At 36.1% G+C, this 14,590-nt stretch overlaps 1 protein-coding gene across 2 annotated transcripts in view; it reads left to right on the top strand.

Moving 5' to 3' along the window:
- Positions 1–14,590, top strand: part of LOC112055133 (irregular chiasm C-roughest protein) — a 126,856-nt gene that overhangs the window by 64,488 nt on the left and 47,778 nt on the right. For both annotated transcript variants that reach the window (XM_052886729.1, XM_052886728.1), the window contains exons 3-4: positions 1,216–1,366; positions 3,027–3,107. In XM_052886729.1, the coding sequence (XP_052742689.1) occupies positions 1,216–1,366; positions 3,027–3,107 (232 nt within the window). The remainder of the gene's footprint in view (positions 1–1,215; positions 1,367–3,026; positions 3,108–14,590) is intronic.

The raw sequence follows: 14,590 nt of genomic DNA, 5'->3' as shown, positions 1-14,590 counted from the left end.
GACGTCCACTGCAGGACATAAGCCTGTTGTAGGGACTTCCAAACACCACGATACTGAGCCACCTGCATCCAGCGAATCCCTGCGACTCGTTTGATGTCGTCAGTCTATTTGGCGAGGGGTCGACCAACATTGCGCTTTCTAGTGCGGGGTCACCATTCTAGATCCTGGAGGTCCCAACGTCCATCGGCTCTTAGAACTTAGATTACGTGCCTTGCCCATTGCTAATTCAGTTTCCAGACTCGTTGACCTATGTCAGTGATGTTAGTTTTTATGCGAATTTCCTCATTTCTGATTCGTTGTAGAGATAAATGTAGTAAATATTCATCATGTTCTAGGCAAGCGCATTCCACCATAGGCTACATCATTTACAAAAAAAAACATTACTCGTAAATAACAGTGACAATCACAAAAATTCGTGAAACATGAGACTTTTTTCAATATAACGAAGTCTTCATGGACAAAATGTCAGGTCCGCAGCGCACAGGGAATAATAGATGCCTTAAAATGGCAACATTTATGAATTCTCCGACAGAAAGGGAACTTCTTTGTCGGGGCAAAGTGAAAAGCACGTGAAAAGCTCTTGCATGTGAAGTGTTTTAAAATTTCCACCGTATTACGTTACTCGTAGGTGATGCAACTCGTTACTATTATGGGTTATTGTGAAAAACTGGATTAAACCAGCGACCTAGTTCGTGATTCATTTACTTGTAGTAGTGGTAATTTATAATAGTATCGGTATTTAGTTTGGTAACGGTAAATGTAAAGATTGGTTTAGCTATAAAACTTCATTGCGTTTGTTGTGTTGGTCGACCCACCGGTGACTGACGACATCAAGCGAGTCGCAGGGATTCGCTGGATGCAGGCGGCTCAGTATCGTGATGTTTGGAAGTCGCTACAAAAGGCCTATGTCCTGCAGTGGACGTCCATCGACTGATATGATGATGATAACAGTGCAATGTCGTGTTACTACACGTTGCACTCTCACCAGCCATATCTGGACCAATTAAGAAAACCTCAAGCGGTCCAGCTGGGGATCGACCCAGGACCTCAGTCTTGTAAATCCACCGCACCATGTGCCACTATACCACTGCGCTATGGAGGCCGTCAAAAAGTAGTTTAGTTTAGACACACAAATGCGTTTCTGGTGTCACCTCGCCAAAGACAAATTGTCTTCCTGATTGATTGAATAACTGTCAATTATATGGTTTGTTTCAGAGTGCCGTAGTAGGGTCCAGGGTAACGTTACCATGTCGAGTTGTCCACAAGGCTGGCCAGTTGCAGTGGACCAAGGATGACTTCGGTCTCGGCACGCATCGACATTTGACGGGCTACGAGCGGTACAAGATGATTGGAAGTGATGAAGAAGGTAAGGACATTGATCGGATCATAAAAACTCAAGTGAACTAAATCAAAATGTGTCCCTTTGCCGGCAAAAGCAAGTTTACCATTTTCTAAGGCCATCTGGACGTAGATTCTAACTTTATCCGCAGTCAGGCCATCAGGATTTATACATTCAGGCCACAAATCCCATTGGAACGGCCCTATATGCCCACCACTGATAACTCCATTAGAGAGTCGTTCTCCCCTCCTTTATTTTCCCTTAGGCTCCCAAGATAAGAAGGCTTCATGCTCACCCTCTGGTGATATTGCTGCTGTCCCATTAAGGAGCATATAGCTAACACAATCAAAACACTATGATATAGTTGCTTTTGCTAATAGAGCCTTAGATTAGTGAACCGAGGCAGAGCGAAGTAATAGAACAAATCCAAGAATTTTTAGGGAAACGAAAAAATGGGTTATAGGATAACCTTATTGTTCTAGTGTCTATCTAACTGGTTGTCTGTCAAAAGCCTTTATCTCGGGGACGTAGGTATCGAGTTGAAATCAAAACCATTGACTATATATAAAATCTACATTCCCTTGAAGCTGTGAAAATATCAGATTTTCAAATTAACGTAAAATAACGATATTATATACCGCTGTTTATGCCACAAGGAAAGTATATTTTGATACTGTCAATGAATCAAAATTTAAATAAGAAACTAAAATTTATTATAGTTAAACTTGAACTATTAAATTTGGCACGTGATTGTCTTATATTCGTACCTAATACATATCTTGTACTAGTATAAGGAAATATTTGTAAAGTTACCGACGTCAGTTTAACGTGACAACGTCATAAGAAAATACTGATGGAATGGTTGCATTTTTCAAAAGAAAATGTTCGTTTTTCTAAAATACTGTTTAATGATCTTCATAGACCACAATATACTTCATTTCTTGTAAAAAAGCTGGCAACCCTAGAGCGAGGCAACGACGCATGACGTCATTCTTTTTTCGAATGTGCAGCCGGCTCCATCGAATTATAAGACGTTGTCACGTCAAAAATTGTACGAAACCCTCAACGGGCGAGTCCGTCTCGCACTTGTCCGGTTTTTCAATTCCCGATGACAGAAACATTAAGCCCTTAGTCCTGGTTATTACAAATACAATATTACACCAATAGTGCTATTACGCAACTGGTAAAGGGATTAATTTGTGATCAAATTTATTCTATTGTAATTGGATTCCACTTTTAAGCTTTGTAATCATTTTAATTGATACTAATATTAAGCTTTAGCTATATTAAGCTAGGTTTTAGCTATATTAACTGCCTCATTGGTATAGTGGAAAGCCTATGTGGCTTAGGATGGTACGAGGTTTTAGGTTCGAATCTTGCAAGTTTGTTGATCCCATGATATGCGGGCGACGGGGGGAAACACCCCCGTGTGAAATTGTACGTAAGGGTAAGTAAGGTGCATTGACGTGGGTTTTTCATTCATCGCTATACGCCCCACGGCCCTCGCGAATCATATAGTAGGTAGATGATATTTCTCAGTTGATTTGATGTTCAATTGTTTTAATAGTTCGTTAGTAAAGACCAAATTTGTGAATAAGCCAGCTGACCTTATATCGGGGCTTGTAGATAGATTGATAATAATGATGCTTTTATATAATTGGCAGTAAAGTTTTATATTTTCTTACAGGAGACTACTCGCTGGACATTAGAGACGTTACCATAGATGATGATGCCCTTTATCAGTGCCAAGTCAGCACAGGACCTAAAGGTGAGATATACCAACATATTTTTTTTTTATTAATTATGAAAGAAAACAATAAGGAACTTAAGCTAACTTATCGTAATAATTATACAAATCATGCTACTGTAATATACTTCCAATTAAATACATAACGAACTATCGAAAACCGTTTGACAGTAAAATATGAAATTTGGCAGGGAGGTATTTTTTAATTAGTAGACGACGACGACATCTAGGGAAGGACGAAGTCGCGGGCGTTTTCTAACAATAATATTTATCTATAGTCGAATAATTAAATCTGCGATCTCTTTTGAAGTTTCCTGTGATACCATTTTTTAATGAATCAAAAATAGTGATGTGACAAAGTGAACGATCATGATTCCCTCAATATGTTCAGAACCAAATTAGTAAATAATTTTAATAAATAACAGTTACATCTGTTATTTATTAAGAGCTTTCTCAGTCTGTGGCTTAATAATAAACGTAAAACCTATTTTGAGTCACAGTGATGAAAATAAAATTATTCTAAGACCTTATTTAATTTGACTAATAACTGAGACAAATAAAATTAAATGAATGCTTTTAATAGATCCGATTTTTCATGTTATGTTATTAATGACTAGCAACGCCTGTGACTTCGTCCGCGTAAGTAAATTACCTACTTCAGTATTATTGTATTCCGGAATTATTAAAGAACGAATGAAAAAAAAATACACAATAGCAAAGATTGATCTCTATAATTAATAAAATATTGTTGCATAAATAGGGTAGTTGACTCTTATCAAATTTAATATACACAATATAATTTTTTTGTATTACTTGAAATTAGGATTAATTTAAGAATTGTTAAAACCCAATGTCATTTAATATGAAATAAGTTTAAACTAGATATTTTAAAATGGAAGATAAAATGTGAAGAAATATTGAAGGAGTTCCGATACCAACACATTAGTCCCTGCTCAGTATAGAACCGTATGCACTCTCGTTGATCTTCGGAGTTCCGATATTAGAGTCATAAATTTTATTGTTATTTTTTTCTGTCTCTACTTTTTCTTCATCTTTATTTTCATTATTAGACGATTCTAAACTTAGTGTTTGCGTTGGCTTAGGCTCTAAATATTTGTTTTAAATTGTAGTTTTTCGACCATCACAGAGTCGAACATTTAAATAGTCATTGTTTATTCAATGCAAACAAACAAACAAACAAATCTTTCACCTATATAATATTAGTATCTATATTAAGTCGGGTTTGTTACAATACTTACAACACAAGAACGGCTGGACCGATTTTGCTGACAATTGGTGGAGAGGTAACTAAGAACCAGGAGAAGGACATAGAAAAGAGTACTTACTTAGGGTAGGGGTAGGCTTGAGTAGGGTATGATAGGGTAGATGTAGGGTAGGGGTAGAGAATCAGTCAAGGCGAAGCTTGACAGGGTCCGCTACCTGATAATAATTAGCATACTAGTCTCTATCCTCTATCCTCCATCCTCATAAACTTGGCGTTATTGTAACTAAATAACAACTGTAACACTTTTTTGTCCAATAAATATTTTATTCTTAGAATTTTATTATAAATTTCATTAGGTACTCTAAATTTTCAAATCGGAAGTAGTGGTACTCTCAGACTAGGGCAAATGTACACAATTTTTGTTTTAATCGTCTGTCACTAAGCGTTATGATAGAAATTTCTGTTCAAAATTCCTCTTTGAGAGTGAATTATCTGAGGCACTATTTTTTACTTATACAGAACAGGACATCACTATGACAATAAATATGGTATCATTATTTTACAAAGTGACATTAGCATCTGTCAGAAAATTCGCACGATTAAGGATTATACTATACGTAAAACTAGGATGTTTCTTATTTGGCATACTAAAGATACACTGTATAGAAGGAACCAATGAGACAAATGTAGGTAGTATGCAAAAAGTTAATCATCATCATCATTATTATCAACCCATATTAGGACTTTCAGAAAATTATTTGCTTCATAGGTTTCCTCACGATGTTTTCCTTAACTATTTTGAGACACGTCATATTTAATTTCTTATTTTTTTTTTTTATTTATTTCTTAAAAAAACTTGATATTTAAACATAAAATTCACTGACTGCAGCTCGATAGGCCAGACATAATTATCTTAATTATAGTGTATCATGTCACGCAAAGAATTCTAAATGAAAAATAAAATTATTTAATTAATCAACATCAACTCGGTAAACAAAAACGGACCCTTTAACATTATTCTCTCTTACAAAGTCGCAAAGTACTGTGTACGTCTAAATACGGCCCCCGTGAGGTAGGGGCCCTAAATAAACTGACGGACAAAAACAATTACAATTTAGCGAATGGAGTCCTGCAAACAGAGAATTAGCAAAGGGACTTTGTGACAGCTTTTCGCAATAATTGTACACCGAGCCCATTTGCACAATTTGAGTATTTTGGTTTATTTAGAACGGTGAATTTTTGATCAAAAAATCAAATTCGTCTTCAAAGTTGACTTCAACTTCGTCGACATTTGAAACTTCAAGTTTGTCTGTTTTTGTAATTCCTACCATTGATTTAAAAAGCAAGTCTTATTGATAAGAGTATCAAGAAACTCAGCCCCTGTAGCCAAATGACACGTTGATACTATTTTTACGATCGCAAACGCTTCGAAAGAATGAGAAGATCAAAGATGGACAAAAAGAGTGACAGAGTGGAGGCGGCCAGTGGGCAAAAGAAAGAGAGGGAGACCTTGCAACAGATGGGAGGATGAAATAAAACGCGCAACGGGTCCAAACTGGATACAAATAGCGCAATCCAGAGAAAACTGGCACAATTTGGAGGAGGCCTTTACCCGCAGAGGGGTTCCTACAGAATAGTTGCAATATAATATTAACGTACCTAACTAAAACTACTTTAAAAAATACTTAAAAGCACTAACTATTAAATAATAATCATCTACTTTTTGATACTAACACAATTAAACTAAACTCAATTTAACTAAACCTTGTAAACTAGTACTTCTGTAAGAAATAAATGGCTTTTTTATTTTTATTTTATTTATTTTAAACGCTTCGAAAACTAAAAAATATATAGGTCTGTGTCGTTAACTTTCGACAGGTCACGTGATCAAGATCTGGCATTCCCATACATTTTTCTAGTCTTCGAAGCGTTTGCGATTGTAGAAAGAGAATCGAGTTGTTATTTTAAACCCGGTACGCCTGGTAGGGTCTGTCAGACCCATCTCGCAACGAGAACCATCGTAATTAGTTCAAGTTTGAATTTTGCGCCGCTCAGTAGCTGTGTATTATAAAACGCTTAGTATCCTCCGCTTCTTCTGTCTCTGCTACTGGCGTCAAACACCGTTCAATTAATTTTAAATGTGCAAAGTTCTTTGAAACTTTCAAATCTTGTATCTTGTCGAAGTAAGTTGAGTATAGTTGTAAATATTGAAATAATGATTTTTATTTTCGATATTTTTTTTAATGTAATCTCATTTTCTCCTTTAACATATTAAAATGTACCTAAGAAAATAATATTTAAAAGAGTAACAGGCAGCAGCTGGGTCTGACAGACCCAACAGGCAAACCGTGAAAACACCACCAGGTTCGGCAAGGGTTAGAATAGTCATCATTCAAAATGTAAATTTCACTAAAGGATTAGAATAGTCGTCAAGGGTTAGAATAGTCATCATTCAAAATATAAATTTCACAAAAGAGATAAGTCGTCAAGGGTTAGAATAGTCATCATTCAAAATATAAATTACACAAAACATTTTAATTGACCTTAAAAGAGAAGCCTTCAATTCAGTTTTTCTCTCTTTCAATATCTCAAAATCAGGACTTTACCCAGATCACAAAGTCATCACTAGTTATCTTTTAGACCAAAGAGGCGCTGATTCTGATTTATTACTTGCCCAGACCAATCTTATGATTCATCCATAGCTTTTAAACTTTTAAGAAGCCATAAACTGGTCGGAAGCCGTAGTTACGACGAAATATGGCAAAGGGGAATCGCTGCCACGGCCCCAAACGTGATAATATCTAGGCGTCTCTATCCAGTCGTTATCATCGTGAATTATTCAAAAGTCACTTGAATATACTCGTATTGTCTTGCTTTTGGATACGGTATATAAATAAGTTGAAAACAAGTTGGTCCAAGGAAGGAAAAAGTTGTCTTGATTAAAGTATTGCCTTCGATTCCCACCAAATTTACAAAAGAGAACAGATAAAATGTTGTCTTATAGCAATGGACCTTCAGTAATTAATAAAATACAAAGATGGTCATGGTTTTATTGTGTCGGGGCCTAACTTACTTATTTTTATAATGACAACTGTTAAAAACCGTAAACTATATTGAATGTTTGAATGTTATATCGATAGGTCTTTAGTTGCCTAAAATAATATAAAATCTTTTTAACAAAAAAATTTAACCGAATTTAAAATCACAAAAAACTAACTAAAAAGCGAAAAATAACATCGTATGTGCCTTCTAATCACTTTGAAGGCAGCGATTTTCATGAAAATTAACTAGGACCAATCTGGAAGTATAACTCTTTTAAGCAAAAAAAAGAATTTTTAAAATTGGTTAAGAAATGACGAAGTTATGCGGTAACAAACATAAAAAAAAATTGAGAACTTCCTCCTTTTTTGAAGTCGGATAAAATATAAATATATCTAAAACTCGTGACTTGTATTAAACCCATGAGGGTTTCTTTATCATGACCAGATTCATTAGTGTTAGTTTAAATTCTAAAATAGCAAACTGGCATGAATCGACAATACTTAAATAAATATCTAATATACTAAATCTTGCAGAGTCAGAGCACGCATTATGATATAAAGCTTTGACTACTTGCTTTGTGTAAGCACATCCAGAAACACAAGGGCTACAAAACACAGCTTGGCTCGCACTTTTCCTTACAATGTTTTTCATCTTACCTCCGAAATTACCGCGATAAGAACTTTTACCGCCCTCGGGTCATTATGTCATTATCAACTTTAAGCCCATTGCAATAAAGCTTCGTATTGTCTGACAGGAAAACCGCTTCCGTGGAAACAATTTCGTGAACGCAAACTTTGAAATGACAAAGATGGTATTTATATTTAAAAAGGTAAAAAAGATTTTCGCGTGTTCCGTGTAAAAGGGACATTAATAATGACGCATTGGACTTGTAATGGGTATTTTTTTATAATTTATCGTTTATATCCCGGGCCATGACCGCGGCTCAAAACTTCGCAAAGAAAATCGTAATAAGTTTGGCAATTCAAACTGTTTTTAATTATTGATCATTCAAAGAATTAAGTGCAAATTAATACAAATTGACGACCTCCGTGGCGCAGTGGTATGCGCGGCAGATTTACAAAACGGAGGTCCTGGGTTCAAGCCCTTCAAGCCCTGGCTGGGACGATTGAGATTTTCTTAATTGGTCCAGGTCTGGCTAGTGGGAGGCTTCAGCTGTGGCTAGTTACGACAAAGACGTACCGCCATGCGATTTAGCGTTCAGGTACGATGTCATGTAGAAACCGAAAAGGGGTGTGGATTTTCATCCTCCTCCTACTTACCATCAGGTGAGATTGTAGTCATGGGCTAACTTGTAAAGAATAAAAAAAAAACGAATAAATATAAATTAAAGAAACATAACTGCCTCGTTACTCTAGTGGTCAGTTTATTTTCTGATCTTAAGGTCCTGGCTTTGAGTCCTAATTATATGAAATATTGATTGTTCTTTCTTTGTAGACATTCTTAGTAGTTTCCCGATAGCCAGCTTGGTGGATCTACGTTTAAAAACTCATTTTCTTTGAGAGGAGAGACCGTTAACTTTGACGTATGTTAATTGAAATTTACCAAGTAGATTATTGTTAGTAATTCTTAAGTCACGTTAATTCGTATTTACTATTTCTTTAATGCTAACTGAACAAAATTGAGATTTATGTAAGAAGTGTTATCAAACAAACCTTCGTGGACATCATAAGTAGGCACGAGTATGTGATGTTTTCCAGTTAAAATTGTTGATGATGATTAAGTTTCACTTGTTTGAATGAAAGAAAAGAATGAAAGAAAAACATTTTTATTAGGTCAGTAAAAATCAAAACTAAGCTTTTATATTATAAGAAAAAAAAGAAAAGCGCACTGACAAATAAAAGTCTCCCACTCAGTTTTTTTTAGGCTTTCAGTGGAAACCGTTAAAAGGGTGTTTGCATTATTAATAACTAAGTGCTCAAGTAGACTAAAAAAACAAAGTAAGCAGCTTGAACTACACTAACGCGATCCGCATCGCTTGTCACATCGCTTGACGCATCGCTAAAAGCCGTGGCCACTGATAGGTATTTTATAATAATTTATCGGCTTACGGTTAAACGCTGATTTTTTTGTGATATATTTGGTTGTTTCTTCTAAAATTGTTTTTCTTTGTAATTGGAAAGTCTTGCAAGTTTTCTTTTACGAGTATCTCCGTATTACGCGTAAATTGATATGGAAGATTTACTCTTCAGTAAAATAATAGTACTTTCACGCATACACTCTACTACTAATCGCGAGCATAATAGTCTATAGCTAGCTAACATAAGTCAAACTATAAATATAGCTATTAAATCTCATCCAAATCGGTTCTACTTATTTTCCGAACTTTAGAATTAGAACAATTTTTCAAATGGCAAAAGTTTGTTTGGAGTTTTATTTCAAGTAGGGTTGACTTGAAATAAATGCAATACTGTATATATACATACAGGTACACATATATGAGGGTCTAATACTCTTCTTTATAGCTGAGATAAAGCTAGCTAGGAGAGCTGTGATAGCCCAGTGGATATGACCTCTGCCTCCGATTCCGGAGGGTGTGGCTTCGAATCCGGTCCGGGGCGAAAGAAATGAAATATCACGTGTCTCAATCGGTGTAAAGTCTGCCAATCCGCATTGGGCCAGCGTGGTGGACTCAATAGTCCACCACGCTTTTAATTTGATTTGATTTGATTTGATTTGTAGGGGTTAGGCCAATGCCTAACCCCTCTCATTCTAAGAGGAGACTCGAGCTCAGCAGTGAGCCGAATATGGGTTGATGACGACGAATACTCTTCTTATTTATAACTTCCTTTCTAAACTGTGTTAAAAAAATTAAAAAAAAATTATAACCGAACATTGCATATGTGTTTAAAATGTGTTAAAAGTAGCTTGTTAACTAAAAAGCAGAGCTGCACTTGTTACTGCGGTGCATTTTCGAAAAAGGTAATCAAACAAAGGCCGGGAAAATGAAAGGAAAAGCCACTTTTGTGGAACGGACCGACAAACATGGATGGCCGCTGGTTCACCGTGCGCTGGGGTGAAGTGAACAAATTATGTTGAGATAAGTTTGTTCATTCGTACACGGATCTTTTTTTTTTTCCTTTTCTTTTTTTTATCGAGAAGTTCACGCTTCACTTTGATATAATCATCTTGTGGTGCACCGCTACACTCTGTTGATGGCCTCCATGGCGCAGTAGTATGCGCAGTGGACTTACTAGACGAAGGTCTTGGGTTCGATCCCCGGCTGGACCGATTGAGGTTTTCTTAATTGGTCCAGGTCTGGCTGGTGGGAGGCTTTGGCCAAGCGATTTAGTGTCCCGGTACGACGTTGTGTAGAAACCGAAAGGGATGTGGATTTCATCCTCCCCCTAACAAGTTAGATTCCATCTTAGATTGCATCATCACTTACCATCAGGTGAGATTGTAGTCAAGGGCTAACTTGTAAATAATAAAAAAAATGCTACTTCATGAGGAGTATAACATTCTACGATAATATCCCTTGTTAGTATCTAAAGAGTATATCCTACAACATCGTTGCATCTACGAGGCGTCTTATCCAAACCTTTCTTCTTCTAGTTATATGCAAAAGACTTTAATGAAAACATTTGCATTAAAACATCGATATAGGATATTTAAATAACAATAATAAAACTCATTTATTCAGCTTAAGACTGGTACAGAAATAGTTAAAACTAAATTAACTTAAAATTAAGATATAACTAAAAACGCTCCTGGATCTAAGCATATAAATAACGTATGAGTTTCGAATTTGTTTCTCTGTCTCTCTCTATCTAACATGGTACTATAGATTAAATAGAGCTATTGAGACGAATTGCAAACTTGTGCTGCCGAGTTATAAAAACATTTCCTTCTTATGAGGCCCGGCACTGGCCGGACTGGCAACACGAACGAGTTGCGGAGCTGAAGTGTCAATGGGCCGGGCACATAGTTCGGAGAGCCGATGGACGTTGGGGTCCCTAAGTGCTGGAATGACGACCCCGCACTAGAAAGCGCAGTGTTGGTCTACCATCCACCAGGTGAACTGACGACATTAAGCGAGTCGCGGGGATTCGCTGGATCTTTGGATGTTTGGAAGTCCCTACAAAAGGCCCATGTCCTGCAGTGGACGATGATGATGATGAAGGAAGTCTGAATTTTTGTAGCCAATGCCATGAAACTATTAAAAAATTAAAAGAAAATCATTGTAGCACGGCTTACCCGTATGGTAATGAATTACAAACGACCTGGTAGGAATGAATAGCCATGCGATACGGTTTGAGGTTTTATATTGAGTAGATTACGAAATGGGGGTAGAAAAACTATAGGTATTAATGTGGCTTTTATTCTATAATACTCCAAGACCGCGGTTATTACTTCACCAGTTATTCTAAATATAAGCCTTTACGAATGAGCAAGTTTAAACTGTCGAATTGTACAATGTATATACTCACCGAGTTTAGTTTGCGGTCAGCTTTAACGCGAAACAATAACTTGAACCCCCCATATTTCGCGATCCAACGCCGCCGCTAAACTAACTTGCCGCATAATTTCATTAGAATACTAAATCCCGCCTAAAAGCTTCTAAGCCTTCAGTCGAATCGTCTACAGAAGTGCTAATAATAATGAACAAGTTATATTAATTATTTTTTTTGAAAAACCTTAGTCATTTTTAGTTAAAATTACGACTGTTACTTCAACATATCGCTTTCGTCGTATCAGAAAAACAAATATAATAAATAATCTTCAGATTGGCTTATTAAATTTTCATTGCCTTTGAAACTTTCAATCAAGTTACGTTACGTTATCAACCCATATACGGTCCACTGCTGAGCTCGAGTCTCCTCTCAGAATGAGAGGGGTTAGGCCAATAGTCCACCACGCTGGCCCAATGCGGATTGGCAGACTTCACACACGCAGAGAATTAAGAAATTATCTGGTATGCAGGTTTCCTCACGATGTTTTCCTTCACCGTTTGAGACACGTGATATTTAATTTCTTAAAATGCACACAACTGAAAATTTGGAGGTGCCCCGTACCGGATTCGAACCCACACCCTCCGGAATCGGAGGCAGAGGTCATATCCACTGGGCTATCACGACTCTTTCAATCAATTCAATTCAATCAAGTACAATAAATTAATTTAAAAAGAATTTTTGAAATCGGTCCAGGCGTCTTTGAGTAATCGGTGTACATACATAAGAAAAAAAAAAAAAATACCGACCGAATTGAGAACCTCCTCCTTTTTGAAGTCGGTTAAAAATCAAAAACTAGATTGCAAGTGGGTTGCCGAAAAAAATGAAATCCATTATAATATGATTGATTATTATTTTGTACACTTGAACTTTTAAAAACACAAGGAACTTTATGATGAAGATTATGATTAATATTCTAAAAAAAAATATTTGATGAAAATATACGCTCATTCTATACTTAATATTATAAAGCTGAATAGTTTGTTTGTTTGATTGAACGCGCTACTCTCAGCAACTACTGGTCAGATTTGAAAAATTCTTTCAGTATTAGATAGCTCATTTATCGAGGAAGGCTATATAATATTATCCCCGTATTCCTACGGGAACGGGAACCACGCGAGTAAAAATGCGCGGCTTCAGCTAGTATTGTTATAAAACAATACACATTTTAATCGTATAAGTGATTTATGTGTTTTGTGAGTCAGTCAGTTTTTAAACTGATGGTTTAGTGACAACACAAATCGATCGAAATATGGGCAATTTTAAAAGAAGGTGTGATTGTAATAACATCATTCATTCATCATCAACCCATATTCGGCTCACTGCTGAGCTCGAGTCTCCTCTCAGAATGAGAAGGGTTAGGCCAATAGTCCACCACGCTGGCCCAATGCGGATTGGCAGACTTTACATACGCAGAGAATTAAGAAAATTCTCTGGTATGCAGGTTTCCTCACGATGTTTTCCTTCATCGTTTGAGACACGTGATATTTAATTTCTTAAAATGCACACAACTGAAAAGCTTTTAGTAAAATCTTATTATAGTGTCAATCAGTATTTAAATTATAAAAAAGTCTGGTGTTAAACTGTTTACGACTGTTTAATTATACGACTGTGTGCTTATTTTTAAATAAGTTTGTAAAATGGTCTTCTCGGACCAAGGCGCGTTTGGAACCTTCGTAACTTTAATTTTAAGTTTTCGAATGATTATTATCACCATTATCTTAGTTTAATATAACCTGACGTTTCGAAAGAGCTTGTAAACTAAGCCTATTTGAAATAAATGAATTTTGACTTTGACTCGACTTGATCGATTATTATAGAAACTGTTATGCAATCAACAAAGTTATTGTTAAACCTTGCCCTTACGGAACTCAAATATATTGAAAACTAGATCAAGTGCTGAGTGGCTTGGACGCAAAGTTTGAGTTCAATCTGGTATAAACAGTTGATAATCTTACTTAAGTCGTGGCTGAAGCCTTTATAACTTGGGACATTAATACACTTAAAGGATTTGGGAGTTTATTTTGTACTAGCGGACGCACGCGACTTCGGCTGCTTGAAAGTCGACATAAATTTTCAACTACCCCTACCCTACCCTGCCTGCCCATCAGTCTCATCAAACATTCATACAAACTTTTTTCATAATTTGTATTTCAAGATTTAACACTAACACCAATTACGTAAATTAATATTTTATTTGAATAATAAGCAATTATAATCATATTAGATTAAATTCTTGTAACTTTTTAAAAATACTACATCTTATTTCTGTAGTATTTGTGAACAGTTTTTTATTATTTAAAAACCATAAACGCCATTTTTTCTTGAATAACATTGAAAATTACGCCACGCCATTGACGGTCAATTATTCTCACGTTTCTGCAGCACGACTATAACTGATCGTGTATTGGTCGCTGTGTGCATCGATCGTAGATGGTTAGATGAGCCCCGTAGCGTCGCGGAATTGTCATTGGTTTCGCAAATACTTACGAATGATAAGTAACAACTTTCTCATTATTCGTGTTGCGGCTTGTGTTTTTACACTTCCAAAATGATCACGAAGGCATAATTATGGGACTAAACAAGAAAAAAACAGTAAAATATTTTTTTAAGACACAGCATGCGCTTGTTGCATACTAAGTTAAGATGTGCTTGCACGTCTTTGAGTAATGACATAACATTGTGCGTTTTTTAATATGGAGGGGCCCATCTAACGATTTATAACAATGGCTGCGAGCATGACGGCTCGACTTATGAAACGTCTTCGC

This window comes from Bicyclus anynana, chromosome 18, assembly GCF_947172395.1.
Source record: "Bicyclus anynana chromosome 18, ilBicAnyn1.1, whole genome shotgun sequence".
NCBI lineage: Eukaryota > Metazoa > Arthropoda > Insecta > Lepidoptera > Nymphalidae > Bicyclus > Bicyclus anynana.
Note: the sequence above shows the minus strand (reverse complement) of the source record. Positions and strands in the feature narration are given on the sequence as shown.